The 24,046-nt window shown below is 37.9% G+C and overlaps 1 protein-coding gene across 1 annotated transcript in view; it reads right to left on the bottom strand.

Moving 5' to 3' along the window:
* The window catches only part of LOC139737455 (TBC1 domain family member 19-like), a 222,724-nt gene that overhangs the window by 182,309 nt on the left and 16,369 nt on the right, over nt 1-24,046 (bottom strand). Inside the window, exons 4-5 of the mRNA XM_071648131.1 lie at nt 23,341-23,462; nt 18,423-18,497 (exon numbers count right to left, since the gene is read on the bottom strand). Of these exons, the coding sequence (XP_071504232.1) occupies nt 18,423-18,497; nt 23,341-23,462 (197 nt within the window). The remainder of the gene's footprint in view (nt 1-18,422; nt 18,498-23,340; nt 23,463-24,046) is intronic.

Here is a 24,046-nt window from a genome sequence, read left to right as displayed (position 1 = left end):
GATACCCGATTACGCGGAGAGAACTGTATTGGAAAGAAAGCACACACTCTGGAATAGTGTGAACTGAGAAAAGAGGCTCTGAAGAACACGGTCTATTCAAGTGCTTAATCTTACCAGGTTGTGCCCTGTTCAATGATTGGGACTAAAAAAAAAATATAAAAAAAATAATCCTTTGAAAAGTTTTTAGAGTTGAAACTGAAGATGTAAGGGTTTCCTGAAGATGTAAGGGTTTTTAAGAAATGAAAAGGGGCCTGTATGACATACCTAATCACACAATTCTACAAAAAAGTAATCTAGAACAACTGCTAAAAAAAAAAATTTCCTATTTGTTTTATGATCCCTAACTTCAGATAAATGTAGAGAAAACTAGATATATCGCTACTGCTACTGATATGCCTCCGCCATAATGCATGGTTCTCCTAATAGGTCTATAGTACAATGTCTTGACAATGTGTGATGACAGTTTCACACAACTGGCAAAATATTAAATGACATTATCTAAACCTGGCCTTTGACCTTTGACCTCACAGTTCCAAAGAGAATCACTGTTAGGTTGAACATGCATAAATATGTAAGTTTCATGATGATACCTTGAGTTACTTCCGAGATATGGAGGAAAAAGTGCAATTTAGCACTTTCACTTGACCTTTGACCTTTTGACCTTTGACCTTTTGGCAAGAAACTTCCCCAAAAATATATATTGGGTAATACATGCCATACATCAAGTTTTAAAAAAAAAAACCTTCAGGCATACTGCATTTTACGGAAAGTAGTGATATTTTGAGGAGTTGACCTTGACCTTTGACCCCCTGACCTTTGACCCATGACCCCCAACTTCCCTAGATAATCACTGCCCATCGGTACAAGCATGTATACTAAGTTTCATGAAGATAACTTGAACCATTTGCGAGATATGGAGAAAAACATGAAATTTCAATTTTTTTCACAAAATAACCTGTGACCTTTGACCTTTGACCCTGTGACCCTAAAATCCACACAAAGTATTATCCCCCAAGGATATACCCTCATACCAAGTTTGATGTAAAACCACCACACGGTTCTTGAGATATCGACAAAAACAAAACGGGACGGACGGACGTACGGACGGACGTACGGACGGACGTACGGACGTACGGACGTACGGACGTACGGACGGACGGACGGACGGACGACCCGAAAACATAATGCCTCCGGCCACTTCGTTGCGGAGGCATAAAAATTGCTCTTTCAGAAAATATGAAAAATTCAACATTGTCTAGGTTGACCTGATTCACCTATTCTGAGCTCTCACATAAAATAGAGGCATGTACTTTTTTCGTTGGTTTTGTGATACATGGTCACATCTGCATTCACTACATTTATATCTACTGCTGATTTGACGAGGGCAATGTACAGCATGGATATGTCATACGGACAATTCATCAGACAAAAGCACCCTTGTCATCTTCGTAGTGTGGGCACACATTTAGAGAGGTACAAACTCTTGGCAAGGAATTTGTGTGATATCATGCATGAGGTCAGAAGGTTGTGGGTTCATGTAGAAGCCTAATGAGGAACCTGTGTTTTTAACAGCATGGCACGATTTATCCCTGATATCATTCTTCATTGACTCTCTTCAACCCAGTGATCTAGTGAAGACTGCAATGTCTCCTTGCTTGAAATGCAGCTGGTAGGGAATGCAGTACTTGAGAGCAAAGATGGCATAAATTTGAATTGCAAAGATGAAACCTTTCAAGTAATTTGAGAGTAATGAGGTTATGCTGGAACAGTGCGACTGAAAAATAGCATATATGACATAGCTTCTGACAACATGGACATAAAACAAGACCTGAAAGTCCTTTATACTCCCCCTTGATTTAAACCTTTATATGGAAAATGCACTGTGCAAGAAGTTGGCAGGCTATGTGGAGGTCATGTAGTGGCTCCATCCCCCACATAAAGTTAACAAAGAAAAAGAGAACTATAAAGTTGCAATGTGAGTTTCATACAGGGGAAAAAGGGGAACCATAATTCACTAGAATAGGGGTAATTGTAATATCCCCTCTCCAATTACAGTTAGCCTCGAGACATGGGGGGGGGGGGGACTGTTTAACTGACAGTATGCTCGGGGATGTGATGATCACCGACCTAGAGACTGAAAGGGTTAAAGGCATACCTCCAAGCTTCCCTGGGCAGGCAATAAAATATAAAAAAACAGAAAGAGAAAGAGAACGGGAGACCTTTGCACTGGCCTGTAGAACTACAAATCTGACCTATCACAGGCCTCCAAAGGATTACCAAACCAAGGTCTCCCCCCAATGATCATTAAAGTGCAGCCATCAGCATCATCGTTTTGAAAATTGCCGAGGGGAGCGCATTGGGGAAAACGAGAGACTATAGGACTGCGCGTCCCCATTGTGCTCTTTCTCTCTTTTGTTTCTGATCAAGAACAAAACATGAAGCCGTATAGGCGAGAGTAATCATAACCGAGTGCATTATTGATCAAGATATGAATCATTTTTTGCATCAGCCATCTACAACAGACTTGTTTTGTACCGGCGACCTCCTAGTTTGTACCATTTAATTGAGTCCCGGAGGTGCGGAGGCAAGAGGTGCAAAGAGTTTGGAATTGAAAACTGCTGCATTGCAGGGGAGCGCTCCACAACAAACAAGACCTTTTTTTTTTTCGTCTCGATACGGTAAACGTTGGCACTTAAACAGGCATTCCATGAAGAGGGCATGGTGGGTGTGGAGAACGTCATTTAAACTGGGGCTGCGTCATCAGAGGAGCTGGGATGCGCGTCCAGCCATCATGCGGTCACACCTCGGAACCAAGGCTGCCCACCACTAACGACCCACTTCCAGTGAGGCCTAGCAACAACATGGACAGGTTTGATGACCTGTCAAACGGATATGCACCCGACCCAGCATTCAAAAGGGAAAGTGAGGGGGCATGTATATACTGTAAAGCAAGAAATATTCGTAGCATGAAATTTGCGCAAAATGAAATCAACATTTTTTATGAATTGCCACTGGCATCCAATGCATTATACTGTAGAGAAGAACTTTTGCGTGCATTTTGATTTTGTCAATTTCGGCTCTCGAGAAATTCGTGAGATTGAAAAGCATGCAAACATTTCCGGTTTTACGGTATAGAGAGGAGGAAAAAATAGAACATGACAACGTCACAAGACAAAAAGGTTGCACATTCTTTGCCACCAGATTTCAAAATTTCCTCTGAATTCCTTTGTCTTTATGTATGGTTTTCTCATCTTCCTAAACATACTTTGGCAGCACGATGACAATAGGTTTTAGATATGTATTGTTATATTCCATTAAGTGACAGTAAGTAGTAAGAAAAAAAAAATGTAATTTCTTTTTACTTCTGAAAAAAAAGTAAAAAATGTATTTTGATGTTGTCTAAAGATTTGAAAAATTAGCGTGTAATGTATATGTTACATCTTGGTTATGATCAAAGTAATAAGATAATGTTACTTGAGACTTTATATGGATGCTAAAGTTCCTTATTACCACTTCTCCATTAAACCAGCTTATTCCATCACAGCCCCACTTTATAAAGCACCTCTGATACAAAAACTGCAACTTACAATAACTGTAGTTTGTAAAATATCGAAAGACAGCATGGCAACCTAAAGGAGTCAGCTCTGAGCACTGGAAATCTAAATGGTCATATCAATGATTTAAGAGGCAACAACTGCTTTTTTTTTTCTTCAATGCAACAGGGCTGATGCTTAACCCATTATGTACTGAAATCAGATTTGTCCTGCGCAAAATGATTGGGGATTCTAGGCCTCTCTTGCAATCGGGTGAAGCTTCATTTTACATACTGCAAGCATATATGTGTTGAAATGCCTACCTCCTCTGTGTTCTGTTGCTAGACAACATACTTCAATGTTTGCCACTGACATTTACATGTTTGTGTAATGAAAATGGGTCACATATATTGACTGGATATAGATCCAGCATTACTCAAAGTAAAAAGTCAATAAGAATGGCGTGACAAATAACCAGACCATCACCAGAAGATCCTCCCTACCCTTACAATCACTCTATTCTCTTTATCGCAAGCATGTAGCGACATCCGAGGAATTTGATGCTGATTCTGTGAAGCGTGACATGCAGCCACGCACAAGAAAACGGTAAGAAGTATAGCCCACAGATCAGCGTTTTTATCATCAAATGACACAAGCTGGGAAAGGCAAAACTCCTTGGTAATGATTCTGGCAAAGTGTTCCCATAGAAACACAAAGATAACGGCATCAAGATATTGTTGCTTGCCCCATGCTACCCCCCCCCCCCCCCCCCCCCACCACCAGCTGCACCAACCAGCTTCACACACGAGAATGTCACTCCCAAAAGCTCGGCTCATTCAAAGGCTTGCTTTAAAGTTTGCAATAATTTCGCGAGCACGGGATGATACATAAACCAAACAATCCATTGCACCACGGAGAGTAGACGGTTTACAAGTGTCACAGAATATAGGCCACTCTCCATACTTGAGACTTTAACAGAATGATATCATGAAGCAGATAATAGAATGACAATAAATACAATTTCATTTGGCCCCTGCTCTTATAGAATAAAAATTAATCTGATTTCCCACGAGTGCACAATATATACAATTCAAAGTATACACTGTACATGCGGCCACAAGAGTTTGAGGCACTACAGATAATCACAGAACACAGTGGCACCTTTGTATGAATGCTAGAACTCATTGGTGATTTGCATTCATACAGAAATATCCTCTAATGAATATTTCTGTGTGATGCAGCGGCAAGATATGATTATGTGCCAAGTTCAGCATTGCGTGAAGTGTTTGCGCCAATCTCAAAATGCCATTTGTCAACGGCTGACATTTTTGTCGCTCCGGGCAACGCTCTGGGGAAGACTCCTTCAGAGGAAGAAGCAGCAGACAAACATTTCCTTTAATTTTTCACTATTAACCCGTTGAAGACGAGTCCCGAGAATACTCGGGCAGGTGTCTATGGAGAATGCCTGTTATAGCAAAAATCAGTTTGTCCTCAGTGGGTTAAAGCCACTGCAGGAGGCATTTGATTTTACAATAAATATATTATATATTACTATATGCAATATTCCAAATTTCGTCTGTACTCATCCATTGAGCTACTTATGACTAGCAATGAGGACCAAAAAAAAAGTAATTCGTTGGCACTTATGATCTTCATGTTACTTCTTTTTTTTTAACCCTTTGTGAGGGAATTTTGACAGTTTATACAACAGTTTTATCAGACACGTAAAAGCTTCACAGTGAATCCCATTTGTGTCACATGTACACATAGTTAACCTACAAAACCTAGACTGCACATGGCTGCCTGACCCCAGTCTGACATAGAATATGACACCAGAAATTGTTCCAAGACTGATGAAAGGCTGGTAAATATCTTGTTTCACATCATTGTTAATTACAGGCCTGAAATATCATGACATGAATCATTGCAGAAAAATCACCTTAAAGGACAAGTCCACCTTTATAGATGTGAATTGAGTTAATGCAGCAACATTAGTAGAACACATCAGTGAGGGTTAGAGGAAAATTGGACAACCCGTTCAAAAGTTGAGAATTTTTGAAGTTTCTGCTAAGTTACTGCTGAATAAGAAGACTACTACACCTTGTGATGTCACATGTGTACAATGATTAAGAAAACATAAAGAAAATTCAACATATTTTCACTTTTTTTTGCATGATAAAAGAACACTTGACTTGCCTCTCAGAAGGCAGGGGGAATACTGTATCACCGGTACCCTTAACATACATCAGCAACAAGTCGAGGAAATGTGAACTTTTTTCAAAAAATAAAAATTTGTGAAATTCTCTTTATATTTTCCTTATATCTTTGTACACAAGTGACATCATATACTCTAGTAGTCTTCTCATCCAGCAGTGACTGCGCAGACACTTTAAAAATTCATAACTTATGAACGGATTGTCTGATTTTCCTCAAACTTTCACTTTCACTAATATTGCTGCATTCACTTGCAATATTTTACATGTATATGAAGGTGAACTTGTCCTTTAAGAATCATCTCTGCCACTATCTACTTGTAATTTGAACGTTGCTGGACATACCCCTATAAATGACCACCCCTGGGGTTTTCACTTATACTGGATTTTGCACACCAAATTTGCACATTTTTGTGTGATTCTTGGCGGCCACATAAAGGTCATTTGAAATATTTGCCGTGGACAGCGGAAAGGCAACCCAGAACCCGCGTCACGTTTATTACAAAGTTTGCTTTTCAATCAACTCGGACCCAAAAAAATCTAGGTCGCTCACTGACAATCTCGGCAGAATGAAAGCGCAACTTGACACATAATAACAAAAGAAAACTGAATGTGGACTGAATCTTATTGAAAAAAAAAAGGTACAGAAACCAAACAGATAGCAGTAGTGAAGTACAAATACAGTCCTCATTTTGTCCAGCTTTTGCATGGCCTTGTCTCATCCCTTTTGTCTATCAATACGTCTGTTTCCCAGGCTTGACTCTTCTCCCTTTGCACTTTGCTGTATCTGGGGTGAATTTCTGAAGATCACCAAAAATATTCCAAATATGAAATGAGATACGGTATTCATTTCATGACGCACACATGGGATGGTTTTGGTTAGAATTAGAATTTATATTTTGTTTTGACAGCTACATGAAGCACTGAATGCTTATAGGCAGAAACCACAACAATAATAACTTTGAGTCCCCTTTTAAAGGACAAGTCCACCTTCGTATACATAAGGATTGAGAGAATGCAGCAATATTGGTAGAACACATCAGTGAAAGTTTGAGGACAATTGGACAATCCGTTCAAAAGTTACGAATATTTTAAGTATCTGCGCAGTCACTGCTGGAAGAGAAGACTACTACAGTGTATGATGTCACATGTGTACAACTATAAATGAAAATAAAAAGAGAATTTCACAAAACTTTACTTTTTGAATAAAGTGCACAGTTCTTCGACTTGCTACTGACGTATGTTAAGGGTAATATATTCCCCCTGCCTTCTGAAAGAGAGAAGTTGAGTGTTCTTTTGTTATGCGAGAAAAATGGAAATATGTTGAATTTTCTTTATTCTTTCTTTATATCGTTGTACTCATGTGACATCACAAGCTATAGTAGTCTTTTCATCCAGCCGTAACTGAGCAGAAACTTCAAAAATACATAACTTTTTAACGGATTGTCCGATTTTGCTCAAACTCTCACTGATGTGTTCTACTAATATTGCTGCATTCACTCAACCCACATGTCTATGAACGTGAACTTGTCCTTTAAGGACTTGGCAAATTGGATATTAAAGGTGCCGTGCCTCGGGCGCAACCACTGCAACCAGGGGATTTGAACTAGACAGGACATCATGATTGATAAAAAGTAATCTCAAGTCTTACTGACTGAGCTAACTACTGCAACTCCTCAAAGCTACAGAACCAAAGATCAACCCTTTGTTTTATACAGGAACCTAGTGCATCAGCTCAACACCCTCAAAAGAACTGCAATATCTCAGAGGAAGAAGGGTTTTAAAAGAAAACATAAACATTGGCTTTAAAATGGTATAGTATGAGCTTTTTATCATCAGCTGAGGAGCAGAAATATGAAAGTTAATACCTTCTGGTTCTTAACTAATGTTATCTTATTGTGCACACTGTAATTCACATTTGGGTGGAAACACAAACTACATGCAACATCCACTGTAAGGTTGGAAGTACTGTTTAAGTCATGCTTTGACTGTAGAAATGGCATTCTGGCTGTAGTATGCACACTAAGACTTTTCTTTGGCAAGTTTGATGACTTCCTTTATTGTTTTTTGTTTGTTTATTTGTTTGTTTGTTTGTTTTTGTGGGTTCTTCTTAGATAAACTCTGAATGAGTGTACTTGTGTGTGAGCTCACCTTTGATATCCTAAAATGAGGCTTCTGATGTATACATAATGGACAGACTTCCCAGAATTTGTTATGCATTATACATCTAGGTCATTTCCCCTTGGGTCCTCTTCATTAAACATTCAACATTTAAACTGCAAATGTAAATGTATCATGGGTATCCTATTTGCTTTGTATTTGTGTTATTGTTTTTGTTTTTCACCCATTGTTTCCCCTCCCTATCATGTAACTCAGACTTTGCAGATATGTTAAGATGTGTACATTATATTTACTTTTACTTGTGTTGTTTGTCTGAAAAAAGGAAGAGCCTCACTGATGGTTTGTGCCTCTAGAATAATGGATGAAATTGGGTATATTTGACATGATCTGGTGCTTTCATTTCATGGTTTCCCTGAATGTTTCCTATTGATGCCAGCTCTGAAGAAAGCTATAGCTTCCCTGAAAGAAAACGATTATCATATGATCTACATACTAGGTTAACCGACTTCCTTTGCACGGCACGTAACATCATCTATTGGCCTTGCAGGGGGTTTGTTATGCTGTTGCGTACTCACGCACGTGACCTAGAAAGCTCACTTTTATGGTCATTTCGCTTGTTGTTCGGGACGCTGATGAGATAATGTTATCGCATTCCCCCCCCCCCCCCCCCCCACAGACGATGATGTTATGATGCATACAATTGGACCTCGGAGGCTTCTGCCCTTACAATGTCTTGGGATGTATGTGAGCACAATGAGTGGGCCTGCCAGTGGATGGAAGCTAAATGGACGTATTTTCAGGCACTAATGACATCGAAGAGTATAGCGTTTGAAGCCAACCCCATCATTTTCCTCTACCCATATCCTGCTGGTTTCTAGGAAAACAAAACATCAAATGGCTTTTTATAATATGCTCCTCAAAAACCTGTGAAATACCCCCCCCCCCCCCCCCACAACAAAAACAAAAGCAAAACAATTCAACAAACATTACCAGGAATTTCAGGAACATGAACAAACAGCAAGGTCAAGATGATTGCATTTTTGACCACTAATCAGGCACAAGTATGCTGGAGGTGTATTTGTGTAAGGGCATAAATGGGAATAGTACAGTGTAAGCTGGGAATTTCATACCTCAGACAGATTGAACATTTTTGGAGATTAATATTTCTCACTTTATGACAAGGGCATGAGAGCCTGATAAACTCCAAAAGGTAAACTGATATTAACTTCAGCAGTGATAGCTGTATCCCCAGCACAGGCAAAAAAGTTCTAACTTCTGAGTGTCTGCACAAATATTGCCATTTTAGAGGTGTAATATAATATTCAACATCCCGATTGGGATTTCATTTTCTTCCACAGATTATATTTTCCAGAAACATTCAGCACAGAGGGAATACATTGTATTGTATCAAGGAGAAAGTAGAACTTCCAAGGGACTGTCGAGTGTTATATTGCAACAGCAGATGAGGCAATGATATTGTTTTATACATTACATGGTCCACATACACTGTGGATACACATGATTTTATTCTACCCCTATCAGCAGATAGCTAAATTCTCAAGTGACGTCACTGTTCGCAATGTAGAGATTGTGATCCCTGCCGCACTAGTCATGTGACTGCACTACAACCAATCAGGGACCAGTATTTATGTAGATCATGTAATACAGATGATATATCTCATTGCTGCTCCGTTCAAACAAGTGTGACAGGAAATTACGCCAACAACTGGCAGTGTTTGCATTTTTCATCTGTTGTAACCCTGGGGAAAACGTAGGACACCATCATTGGCTAAAGTTGGCTGGCGGTTAGAATACCATGTATACAGATTCATTAGCACCTGATTACAGCACTCCAACCTGGAAGAAAATTTAAGAAAGAAGAAAATTGAGAGGAGGGAGAGATCTACGTAAACGGAAGGAAAAAGACCTGCCCTATATCCTTTGGACCTCACATCTCAAACTCGTAAATTGATGTCTGTGTCAATTAACATTAGAGATCCCCATAACTATCACGCATCCCACGAGGCATCGGAGCGACACTCCTGAGCATCGCCTTCCATTCTGCTTTTATTTTTATGTGTGTATTCCGGGGGGGGGGGGGTGGGGGGGGGGGGGTTATCACATCTTCACAGTTCGCCAGTGCAATCCCTGACGGCATTCATCCCTCATTTACACAGCAATGTCACCCTGGCATGGTAGGCAGTAATCATTCATCTCTAGGTGGAGGTACAGTATGTGGGAGGTGTAATTAGCCCCCTGGGACTGTTAATAATCACTTCACACAGCCTCATTCACACTCTTAGACACACATAACAGACATGCATATAAACACATACACACACAAACACACACACAAGATTCAACATCAAAGACCTTGTTTGTGAATTATTTCAAGAGAGGATGTTTGTGTGTCCATGCTTTCCAATTAATTGTAGAGTTGTATACACAGAAACAAACATTGGATACATGCCGTATTTGAAGGAGATATCTTTAATGTTGGTCATGCAGAAATTATTGCATCCATGCTATGCCCTTACGTAGTTACACTAGAATTCTAGCACGAGTGTCCACCATAACAGTAGCACCATTTTTAGCAGCATTTGCTTTAATTCAGGCTCTAACACCCTCATTCTGACTGTATACGCATAACCATATTTCAACTGCCTATTCAAAAGGTTACTGACATGTTTTCATACAAAATTTGTTACTGCATAGCAGCAATATTTCAGTCAGAACTCATTCAAAGAGCAGTCACGTAACGCTTCCACCCCCTCCTACCTCACACACAATTTCATGCCGATCAGCAGACTGCTATAAAAGTAGATCATGTAAGGGGGTATCTCACTGAGCGGCGAACGTTTGCGAACGTAGCAAATTTGGGAATTCGCCATGGTTCGTAAACGGTTGCAAAAGGTTCGTTAACATTCGCAAGAAAGTTCGCAAACGGTTTTTAGTGTCGCAAACAGTTTTTCTTGTCGCAAAGAAATTTTGAACATGTTCAAAATTTCTTTGCGAACCTTTGCGAATTTGTATTTTCGCTAACAGTTGCAAACATTCGCAAACATTCGCAAACATTCGCAAAACACTCGTAAGAATTCGCAAACGGTCGTAATACGGTGTCGCTAACATTTTTATATGATTCGCCACTGCTTGCGAACAAGTAACCACATGGTTCCTATAAAAGCTTCTGAAACAGACAAGGTTCCACTCTAGAAAGTTCTTGAAGCTCTTGACATCTCCATCATGATTGTAATTGCTTCAAAAGCTTTTCATATTGACTAAAGTCTGTCCTCTGCATCAAGCACTCTCTGAATCTCTTTCTTTTCTTCTTCCTTTCTTGTTTTTCTTTATTTTATTTCTCTTATACTGCACAACTCTCTAAAAAGAAAGAGTGAAAATGTTCACTCTTGAAGGAGTGAATTACAGAAAAGAGTGAGTTTTGAGTAAAATTGGAGTGAATTTTGAGTGAAAATATCTATTTTCACTCATTTTGGAGTGACCTCAGGAATCACTCGAAAATCTTGGAGTGATCCCTGAGGTCACTCAAAAATGAGTGAAAATGAACATTTTCACTCCAAAATCACTCTAATTTCACTTGAAACTCACTCTTTTCTGTTATTCACTTCTTCAAGAGTGAACATTTTCACTCTTTCTTTTTTAGAGAGAATAGCTGTAGCAGCAGCCTGACAAAGCAGCTCTTCAAGGATAGCAACACCTTGAGCCTCTTCTTGGCAGAAATTTATTTCCATATCCTGGAAATCCATCTTGAACGGTTGTCACAAGAGATCTGAATTCAGTGGAAGGTTTTATGTCGTTTTATTGGTCTTACTATACACAATCACCTAGTACTTTTCTAGGTCCAAGAACATTCGCAAAATTGTCGCAAATGATTCGCAAACAGTTGCTAATATTTGCAAAACTGTCGCTAACATTTGCAAAATTGTCGCTAACATTTGCTAACATTCGCTAATAGTCGCCACCTGTGTTCGCAAACACTTTCGCAAACATTCGCTAAAGTGTTGCTAATTGTCGCTAAACATCGCTAAAAGTCGCTAACTGTCGCTAATGGCAGAAGCGAACTTTGATTTTTCGCAAACATTCGTCAGAAAAGTTGGCGAATCTCAAATTCGCTACGTTCGCAAACGTTCGCCGCTCAGTGAGATACCAGCTTAACCAATTAATCAAGATCATGCTTTCTGTACTTTCTTGCAACAGATTTCCACATTTTTTGCAGTCATTGACAGAGATGAAAACTGTAAAACCAGAAATGTTCACATGCATTCTAATTTCGCGAATTTTTCAAGAGCTAACATTTGTGCCATTAAAACACGCACAAAAGTTGTCGCACTACATGCATTGAATTGCGTGGCAATTCATGAAAATTTCATGCTGTGAAAAAGGCCATCACTTCCAAGTCACAAAAATGTCATGCCACGAATATTTCTGGTTTTAAAGTACACGTGTACATAGATAGATAGACAGAGACATTTGATGGACTGAGTGCAGTGTCAGCAAGCACATAAAAGTATGTAAAAAATATATATACATATTTGTAGGGAACCTGAGCTCTGTCCACATCCTAAAGTTAATGAATCTCTCTGAACATTTGTGACTGTGCATCACAAAACCAACGAAAAGTCGCACAACCTAATTTCATATGTGACCGTGCACCTCAAAACGAACATAAAGTCGCACACACTGATTTTGCGTGAGGACTGAAAATAAGTGAAATGGGTCAACCTAGCCGAACTTGACTTTTTCATATTTTCTGAAAGAGCGGGTCTTCTTTTACATTATGCTAAAATTTGGTATCATAAAACGGGCAGGAACGTGTGTTTTTTTAACAGTTTATCTCGAACATTTTTGTTAGAATAGTGCAATTAGGTGTGTCTTTAGAATCCCTTTTTCATTTCTGAAAAACCTTGTCCACACTCTTCACTTTCAACTCTAATAGCTTTTGAAAGGACAGTGCTACTGCTTTGAAAGTTGGCGTTAATTATGGACAGAATGTGTTAATGATGCATGCTTAATTTCAGTTTAATCTGATAATCCCTTCATTGTCGTTACTCTGGTGGTTTACTTCCTGTTTTTTGTCCCATTTATCGCACAGCCAGCACGGTTTGGTAAAGATTAAGCGCTTGAGTAGACACTGTACTTTCGAGCCTCTTTTCTCAGTTCACACTTTTCCTGAGTTTGTGCTTTCTTTCCAATATTTAGATAGGTTAGGAGAGTCCATTTGATTTGAGTTATACATCATTTTAAAGCTTAAAGTCTGCTCTTTCAGAATATGGTCTTAACTAAAAATTCATGTCTGGCGACTTTTTGTTTGTTTTGAGGTGCAGGATCACATATGAGGACTCAACATAGGTGAAATTGGTCAAACAAGTCAATTTCAATTTTTTTGATATTTTTGAAAAGAGCAATTCTTCTACTTCATAATTCCAAAGTTTGGGATCATAAAATGAATGGGAAATTTTGATTTTGGCAGGTTTTTGTGGGAAATCTTTTTCTTGAATGGTATGATTTTACTTATCTCAAAAGTCCCTTCCTGTTCCTTCAAGACTCTTAACTCACTCTTCACTTTCGATTCGTATAACTTTTGAAAGGGTTATGCCACTGAATCTAAATTCCGTAATGGTCATGAACTGAATGTGTTTAATGAGTGAGGAAAATTGCAGCTCAATCTAATAATCCTCTCATTGTGGTTGCTATGGAGTGTAATATATCCTGTGTTTTGTTGCATTCATTGCACAGAGCACTGCTATGTGAGATTAAGCATTCAAATAGACCCTGAACTTCATGATCAAAACCTCCTTTCTCACTAAACACTTTTCCAGAGTGTGTACTTTGAACTCTTTCAATTCTTACAAAAGCAAACTGTGTAGTAATAATTTGCTTCTCTCATTCTAAAAAAAAAGACAAATGTATAACAATATAATTTCTGCCAAGTAACGCCTGTGCTTCTTTTAACCAACAGAAGTCGCCATGATACTTTCAAAACACAATATTTTACTGGATTAGAACTGTCTTTTAGAGTAGAATCCACATGCAATGAAAAATACATTTTCTTGCTTTTTTTAGGGGCACAACAAACTTTTGAGTCTGTCTCATGCACAGGCAAGATTTCTGAAAATTCAGAGCTGAACTTATCATTGGGTACCTTTGAAGCATATGACATTCTACCCCCCCCCCCCCCTGAAAAAAAACAACACTTTTGAACTACAGTATGGTTTCTATTAAAATATCTCTCACTTGAAACGCTCATCATTATCATCTGTTTTGTCCCCTTTCCACACATTTGAAAGAGTGTAGAAAGTTGAAATCGAACTTTAACAAACTCGCACGGATTCTACTCCTCCCCCTCAAACTTGGCTACTTTCCACAGGTGAATACCAAACAAAAGGGCTCCATGAAACCTCAGGAGAATGGTCAACAGACAGAAAGGAAACTTCCCCATAATGAGGCCATTAGATGGTTTTAATTTACTTGATACAAACATTTCGCTGTGCCAATAAAACAGCATGAATCCAAACATGTCACGTTGACAGACGCTGAAATCGATCCCCCGTGATCTCCCGGTCTTGTACGGGCCGATGTGGACACGACTCTTGATTGACGGACCCAGAAAGCGTTCCCGGGCAAATTTCAGCCGCGCATGAATTCGGGCAGAGTCAACAGCACAGAGACAGTAACGCATTCCACGACAAACATTGGCCTTTTGCCCATGTCTAGCAGTGACTTATGTTGGCCGATCGCTCTGTGTCATTACTCGCAAACACCAGCGGTCATTTTGGTATCCCCAGTGCATGGCGGTGCATGTTTGCTTTCTGATTAGCAGATTCCAGCCCTGATGACTCTTTCTAAACCCAACCCTCCTTTCAAAAAGAAAAAAAAAAAAACTAAAAAAATCCCCAAAATTTTCAATCTCCTCAAAAAACTTGCAGCATTTTGGCAATAATCTAGAAAAATGAGATCTCTCACTCCCCACAACAACAAAAAAGAACACTGATGTAACGGTTGATTGATGCTAACATTAACTGAAATTCGTGCCACCGAATCACCATAATTACCCACTGCTCTCAATGGCTTTCATTTTCCCTCTCCCTTTTGCCCGACAGAATGCAAATGAGCAAGACAAACAGCGCTATTTATGACTGAGAATAGAGAGACTGACTGCCTAATTACGAGACTCAGTGTCACTCAAGTTAATTTTCGAAGCCTTCATCTTCTCAAGTGATAACTCGACTGTCATAAAAGTATAGGGAATGATTTTAAAAAGAAAAAAAAAATGCCAGGGGCATTTCCACTGTGGTGTTAATGTGTCCAGGAGCACAATTAAAGTTACATCAATGTAATTCAACACCAAGGGGTAAAACAACACAAACATGGAGACACTGCATCACAGGGTAGGCATGGTTACCATGGTAACTGAGGCTGAGATTCCATGACACTTTTCAATGGGTTCTTGCATCTCTGAACAGCATGTAGTGAGGTTGCTCCGCACAGTTACATGTAACTCTCATTTGTTACTTCTTTTGCTTTCATAAATTAACTTCGACTAGCTAGACGAACAAACTACAGATTGTAAAGTAGCAACATGCACAATAGTTTTTCAAAGGCTGAAATTACTCCTTTATTCCCAACACCTTTCTTTCAAAAATAAAAAAACAACACTAGTAGTATGAATCTTAATGTCTATAAACATTCATAATTTTATACTCTTATGGGCATTTCCGTGAGTTGTGCGACATGACCACCAAAATTTTACCCGCATATTTCAGGACAACTGATAATCTTACTTTGTTAGCCATAGTTTGAAGTGCGTGAAACCAACTTTACCTTTAAGAAAAGTTCCCTTTTGTGCATTTTTATACCTTTTGAAACCAGAAAGCATTTTTTGACCTAAAAATCCCTAAAAATGCATTTTTGTTGCTCTTTGTGATTATTTTTTATATTTGAGGCTCAAATCAAACTTTGTTTGGTTTTACAAATCAAAAATGTATTAATCTAGCAGTAAATAAAGTGGAGACCTCGATATAAGATATGTACTTCGGACATCAGCGTGCTCTTACATAGCTCGAGAAGCTGCTGTAACGTGAGTTACCGAAACATGAACTTTTTAACCTAGCAATTTTACTATGCCCAACTGAGACATGGTATTTTGGATTATCAAATAACTATGCAGCACACATCAAAGAAATATGATGGGACTTATAGTCTTTGCTTCAAATTCTCATAACAGAGGTCTTAAAATTGTAACGTGAGTTACCGTGTAACGTGAGTTACCACAATGTAACGTGAGTTACCGACATGATTTTTCTGTAATACCAAGAAATGATATGAAGGTTGTGATTGTAAGTAACCAATGAGTACATGATTACTGAACTCTTGTATTAAGATTCTATTTCCAATAGATTGTTATTCTCTTGGTCTCTCTCTATCACCAAACCAACTGGTCTACATGTACAATGTATTAATTACACATGTTCATCACATGTGCTTCAACAGGTTCCATATTTACTATTTAATATTACAGTGCATGTATACTGATCTGTTACGAAAGTTGTTAAAAGACATTTTCTTTAAAGCTGCATGGACCTTGTTCCAGCAAATTATCAAAATTTTGTGATAACTATTAATAGCCTTCTGATTGGGATAATCACTGCATGATTACTCTTGAAAAGTTCTTGTTTTTGTAATTCAAGTGATTACTATTTGACATTTCATAGTTTATACCTACCTGTATATACCAAAGCCATTGTTTATGAGGCTGAAACATTTACATGTGAACAGAATTTTAAGATTGGAGCTCGCTTCCTGCTGTTTTTTTCTGAGATTTTTGAGAACTGAACATTGTGAGTTTGACACGCAATGTGTTTTATACTATTCTACTCTGAGGTTTTAGCTATATTGTTGCAAAATCCTACAATGAAACTTTTCTGTGTTTACTATAATTTACTTTACATGCTGATCTATTACCAAAAACTTGTTGAATGTGAACCTCATTATCAGACATTTTCTTTAAGAGCTGGACAGTCATGTACCTTAAAGCAGACTATCAACATTTTGTGATATTATAAATAGTTAGCCTCCTGATCACAAAATATTTACTATTCATGTTTTTCATTGGGATTTACTGCTTCAGTCTGCTTGATTACTCTAGAAAATACTGGTATACTTTTTACATGTATACATGTACAATTTAAATAATGGCTACTTGACATTTCATAGACCAAAGCCATTGTTTTTTTAAGGCTTAAACATTTATGAACATGTTTTATTAAACTGATCAATACTGGTAGTAGATAACTAAAATTTATCTGCAGTTTCTGTAATTCAAGTCTAATTTCTGTACCAGTTGAGTATAAGAATTTGTAAACAAATCAAACATACAAACAATTGATTGAGTAATTCAAACAATTATCAAATAATTGGAATATAAATTGCATTGTTTATTAAAAAGTTAAAGATTTATTGAAATATTCATTTCTGAACCTTTAAACTCTCCACAGACTACATGTACAATGTACAGGTCTCTAGTCTCGTGACTCAGTGTATTAAATGGAATAGTTTATGGATGACTTGTTTTATCTAGATAGCCTGAAATCCATTTAAATCTAGTAAAATAAAAAAAACAATCAAATCAAATTCTCAATTAAATCCTCAATTTCTGATGCATTTGTTAACTGGAAAAGAGTGTAATTTAATGAAATAGACTTTGTTTCATATCATTTTGTTGAATACAATTTTTGTCTCAGTACAAACGAAAGCTTGGAAAACGACTCAATTAAAAATGAAATTTATCTTCAAGTTGGTATTCTAAATGTAAAGTTTCCTGCCTTTTGGTAATCTCATGGATAAAATGGGATTAATTACTGTCAGATCAATGTTCAAATCAATTTAGATTCTTTATTCATGGAGTTTGTTTGTGAAAAAAAAAGTTGTCTTGGTAAGTTTTCTTTGGATTATTAAGACAAAAAATCGTCTTGTGATCATGTGGACAAACTGTAACGTGAGTTACCGTAACGTGAGTTACCGCTTCACATGACGATACCTGGAGAATGTAAGACAATTTGAATTTTTACCATACTCGGTGATGTATGTTGTTAGTCCATGACTTTGACACAATAGACATTAAAGTCTCTCTGTTTCTTGTTTGAGGAAACTTTTGAATACATGTATAAGACATGCCAAATTTTTGCATGTCCAAATTATGTAACGTGAGTTACCGACATTTGTAGTGTTTTTTCTCATAGTTCTCATAAGAGTCTGTGGATGTAATGTTGCTGTGAGGTAGGATGGAGGTGCATGATACTCATTCACATATAGTAACTCATATCACTACTCAGGTTTTAAGGATATTGATCTCAACGACCTAATTTTGAGTTCAAAATGTAACGTGAGTTACCGTGGAAATGCCCTTATATATTTCAATATGTATATATTTTTACAATACTTTTACACAACATACACACACACACACACACACACACACACACACACATACAGCACATCGTATACAAACAATAAACATGCATTAGGTTTACAAACTTACCTTTCTTGCCAGGGGCACTGACAGTTCTGTGCACATGCTGTTCAGACTCTTCACTATTCGCTTTTCCCAAGTCGACTGCGGATTAAAAGCAGAAAATGGCAGCTACAATAAGAGCAACATTGAGCAGGACAGACAGGCAGAAGGACAAGGACAGTGAAAAAAAAACCCGGATCATTAGTGACACGGAGTGGAGAAAATATAGAAAACAAAAGGTGAGATGTGAACAAAAGAGTAGAGGAGAAGGGACGGACAGTGGGGGGGGGGGGGGGGGGGGGGGGGAGATGATGTACCTAGATACAAGGTGGTGATACAGTCTATGCAGGGAAAGAGAAAGAGAGGGAAAGACAGACAGATAGACAGACAGACAGACAGACAAACAGTGCTCCTTAATGGAGCAAGACATGAATACAGAGGGACAGTAAGGGTATGAATGGAAAGATAGAGACAAGACAAAATAAAGATGTACAGTCTGTGCAGGGTTAGAGAAACAGACAAACAGACAGATGGACAGAGAGAAAGGTAGAAATTGACACAGACAGACAGACAGACAGACACAGATCCTTAACAAAATCAAGCTACTGTCTTTATGCAGAAGAAGGGATGGTATAGGATAGCTTAGACAAAACAAGGTAAAATAAAGACAATGTTCAGGCAGCATCAGAGAAAAACAAACAAACAAGAAAGATGGAGAGTGAATTTGGTACCAAGTAAATTTAATTTGAATTGATTAGAGCTTATATGTTAACCGAGAGGACTGTTTTACAACATGATCATGCGACATCATTAATGATGGAGCACTAATTGTTAAACAGGGGCTCAGCACCTACACTCTGCCACATAAGTAAGTTCTCTTTAATATTTTGCCCTGTTAATGTTGTCCCATACAATAAGGTATAAAACATATAACCTCTACCTAAAGACATAATTTCAAAAAAGATCTGGTAGGTACCCTTATAACATGTCTGCCGTCAATTCCTTGAAGCAGAACTAGTGTAAATTAAGATTAGAAAAAAAGAAGCTTGTCCATCTGGGCACACAATAGAGCTTGAAAGGAACTTTGTATGGACAAGAGAGAAGTAAGCTTTTGAATGCACTGGATAATAGCAACCCCCAGTTGGCCCATCTCCTAATGAAATCTAGGTGAAATTGCCTTAAAGGGCTGATCTCCAGCATTTCAATGGCAGAACACAAATTATGGACATCGTTAGATTAATGCACTCGGGGGGAAAAAAGAAACAAACTATTGTGGCGATGACAGAAAAAAAAAAGCATATGGGTTTAAATGACTCCACAACTATATGTTTAACTGCCAAATGAAACATCAAAAAGAAAAGAAAATAGATATCACAAGCACACTTTTTCCAAAGACATGCAGTCCTATGTAGACTACATATTAGGAAGTATCTTGCATTTGACCTTTGTCTCAGTTCATCTCTCATTTACTCAATAGATACTATGCATATATGTGTATAAAGTACTGTGAGAACCATGGTGCAAATCCCAAAATCTTAATTGTGATTTATTTCAACAGACATGCTGTGACCCAAACCAGAGTCAAAGTTCACAGCAAGTATCCAAAGTTACAATCACTGCAGGTCAGGGGGATGCACTATGACCCAGATGTTAATACGCCCATGCTTTGTCGTATAGATATTTATATACTAAACAGTAATTGATATTTAAAGTATAAGCAAATTTCAATCAAGACCACCAGTTCAGATTGCTTACACAGTAAGCACATTGGCTCACAAACAAGCCAATCAGTATGAGGAGATACGTTGTACACTGTAGCTCATAATTCAATCTACACTTATATACCATAACATGAACAAGCAATATTATTGACATCATTATATTATGACCCCTTCTCAGCGATCACTGGAACTTTTTGGGAGTCAACAGAGCTTTGCTTGTCTCGGAGAATCGACCAACCAGAGACCACTATTCAGAAAAAGAGGTAAATGATACTACATCTATGGTTTGAGTCAATACCTCTTACAATATAGCTGTGACAGCAGAGATTTCAGGCTTTAAAATAGATCTGATGCAGCAAATGTATATCATTGCAATAGAATCTACCCAACATACACATACTACTTTGACATTTCAGGAAGTCATATTCCAAATTGTAAATCCTGGCTTGCAGACAGATGAAGTCATATAAATACTCTGAATTCCGGTGGCAGACAAACCCAAATTTATGAGGGATAAAAAAGAAATGAATTTCTTTTTGATATGGAATCTCAGTTAGTTTCATGGGTGCAATACTGAATAGAAAACTGGCCGGGAAACATTTACTGGTGTGCCCTATGTCGAGGTGTGTGATAAAACACTGTCTTGCTATGAAGTTTACTGTGACACCACATCACAATACATTCTAAACACCATTTGCTAACACTCACAAGTCTTTTATCCTATCTCTCCACATTCACCAAGCCTCCTAACAGATATTTCATGACCTCTACTGAATCCTGCTCGTCTGCGACTAATCACACACAAAAAAGAGGAATTGTGCCCAGAAGCATTCGCTAAGCTGATATAAATATCACTTTGGGAGATCCATTATGCCTTAATTGATGAGACACGTAGCGTGGAATGGACTCACGCTTGTGTTCTCAAATACTAGAAGGGTCAATTGCTGATTGGATGACCTGTATTGAGAATGTAGATGCAACTGTAAAATTCCTTTAGTGAGCCCTCGTGAGAGAATTATCACAGAATCAAGCATACATGATATCAAAAAATTCTGCTGAGTGATGAGTTTCAAAATCTTGATGCACAACTGTTCTTTGTCTTGCAATTGGAACTGAGAAAAAGATGAATCTACGATGAAATTGATCAATTTGTCCGTCTTTCTTTGAGAGATCAATCATACCTCATCCAAAGGTAAGAAAATGAAAAAAAAAAGAAGCATCGTAAAGAATTTGCATGAATAAAGAGAGTTTTGGCTCCCATTTACTTAAACGTCTCCCTTCTGTCTTCCTTCAATACATTTCTTTTATTTTCTCATTTTTTCATTCATTTCTACTTAAATTTCCCTTTACATATTTTTTCTTTCATCTTTCCATTCCACTCTTCCGTTTTCTCCTTTCCTTATACAAATCCATCCAATTTCCTTTTTCTTTCATTTTTCTCTCAAGTACAAGACTTTTTTTCACTCTTTCATATCTTTATTTCTATTTCTTTCCTCTAACTATTTTCTCTTCCCTTTTAGCTATGTCCTTTCCTTCTCAACTTTTCCTTCATACATCCAGTCATTTCTCTGTCTTCCTATATTCATATGTAATTCTTCCTCTTACAGGAGGTATGTGCGTTTGTTTGTTTTTTCTATCATAGTTTCCCTTGTATGATCAGTACCTTTTTCCTCCTCATAAAATGTCTATTCCTGGTATTTCATGCGGTCTCCCATATCTCCACACGATGGCTAAAATGACTCCTTTTAAGCCAGACCCCGCTCCACTTTACGGACTTGGCTCCTTTTGTATTTTTATGGCTACACTGGTGATTTATCTTGGATACACATCTCAGAAAGATGCTCGTAGCAAGCCGAGGAAAGCCATATATATCATATGATGTGTCATGGCAAAGAGTCGTAGAGGCGAAATTAGATGTTCGACAGAGACATATTGTTGATTGTGCAACTGGCAATGTTTGGCAAGAAACCATGTACATTTTAGAGCTTTGCGAATGGCCATAATTTGGCATTATGGTTTATCCTTGTGCAATTCTCTCAAATACCCCCATTTTTGCATGCAAAGCTACCAAATGCATGAACACAAGGGTATGGATTTGAATTATAAGCTTGGAATATAAATGCATGATTCTGTATATCCCATCCTTGACATTGATGCAATGAAAAATAAAAATCCTTCTTCACTTTATCCCCAGTTTCTAGCAATACTACCCAGTGGAGATTTGTAAAATCATGGCATGACGTTTAAAAAATACAAGTATCAATGATACTACAGGCTGAGACAATTCGTAATCCTAATGTCAGTCACAGAGGTCGTGCAACTGCTTCGCTTTGAGGCTGAAACTTTGTCTTGACCCAGGCTCCATTTCACCTATGATTATACAATATAGGATCAAAGAATACAAATTGTTTCTAGCCAAAAGAAAAGAAATTTGCTCTATTAAGCCTCTCCCTCTCTTCTCAAGGAATACATGCCTGTTTGGTTTTACAGGTAAACATCTTGTAAAGACAGTGAGATAACTCATACATCTACTACTGTAGTAGTTGCATTCTGTGCACAATAAAGTGCCTTTTTAAAAACTCTTCTTTTCTTTTCTTTTATTTCGCTCTCACTAATTCTTTTAAATATCCAGGTGACCAAATCTGATGCATACTAGACATATATATACTCATGTAGCAGATTACCATGAGTACTTCAAGGGAAAGAAACCAACAACAAATTCTTTGAAGATGTCATTGCCATATTTAGATTTCACATGAAACACAATAAATCTTGATTTTCTTCATCATCGCTCAGTAGATAATGAAAACTCATTCATCCCAATACAAAATATATTAGTGATCTTCTTTAAAACATACAATACAAGTTTGACATTCCCTATTAAAACTTATTACCAAAATGAGTGTTTGTCTTTACCAATAGATCTAATTATTCTCAAATGACAACAAGAATGTATGTATACCTCTGGAGGTGAAGTGGACCCCCCCCCAAAAAAAAAAAAAAAAAAAAACCTCGCGAGATGAAGCGGAGACAAAAAAATAATTAATAATAAAGTTATCAAAAGTGTAAACAAACGAATAAATCAAGAACAATTCAATGCAAAATCATCATTTCAAATACTGAGCCTTACAGAATGATACTTTTTTGGCCATTTTGGTCTTAGCTCCACACACCCCCCACCCACCACCCCCCCCCCCCCCCACCCCCATCAATTCTTTACTTACCTGTGCTCTCCTGATATACGTCAGGGGCTCTTTCATTTGTTCCTGTGGGGTGTCGGGGTGAGGCAAAGGTCTGCAGTGCCGTAAGTGTCTGTACACTGCATTCTGTAGTTTCTGCTCCCAACCTGAAGAAGCAAATTAACAAAGCTACATGTAAAAAATGCATGACATAGTGGTGTACCTGTCAAAACACAAGAACTGAAGAAAAAAATATGGAAAGTGAACTATGAGAGACAGAGATAGGAAACAATAATATGTGCATAGAAAACAGCAGGTTGCGGTTGTAATAAAGCATTTTATCTTCTCTACTTTAATTTTGCTTGGGGTATAATGCAGTCTCTCTTGCCTTTTGTTTTGAGTTTGGTTTGAGATATACTGCGGTATCTTTTGTCTTTTAGTGTTCTGATTGAGGTATAATGCAGTTTTCTTGTGTTTTATTGTCTTGATTGAGGTTTACTGGATGTTCTGATGTCTTTTTATTGATTTTAGCTATACTGCAGCCGGCTTCTCTTGTCTCCTGTTGTCTTGATTGATTGAGGTTCTACTACTGTTTCTCTTGGATTTTATTGTTCTGATTGAGGTATACTAATGGTTTCTCCTCTCTGTTATCATCTTGATTGAAGTTTACTGCATGTTCTGATGTCTTTTATTGTTTTGACTGAGGTACACTGCAGCTTCTACTCTGCTGCTGTTTTGAATGCGGCTTACA

This window comes from Diadema antillarum, unplaced genomic scaffold (genome assembly GCF_040938485.1).
Source record: "Diadema antillarum isolate AM-2024a unplaced genomic scaffold, OU_Dant_1.0 seq00000693_RagTag, whole genome shotgun sequence".
Taxonomy (NCBI): domain Eukaryota; kingdom Metazoa; phylum Echinodermata; class Echinoidea; order Diadematoida; family Diadematidae; genus Diadema; species Diadema antillarum.
The sequence above is the reverse complement of the archived record's forward strand: the minus strand, read 5'-3'. Positions and strand labels throughout refer to the sequence as shown.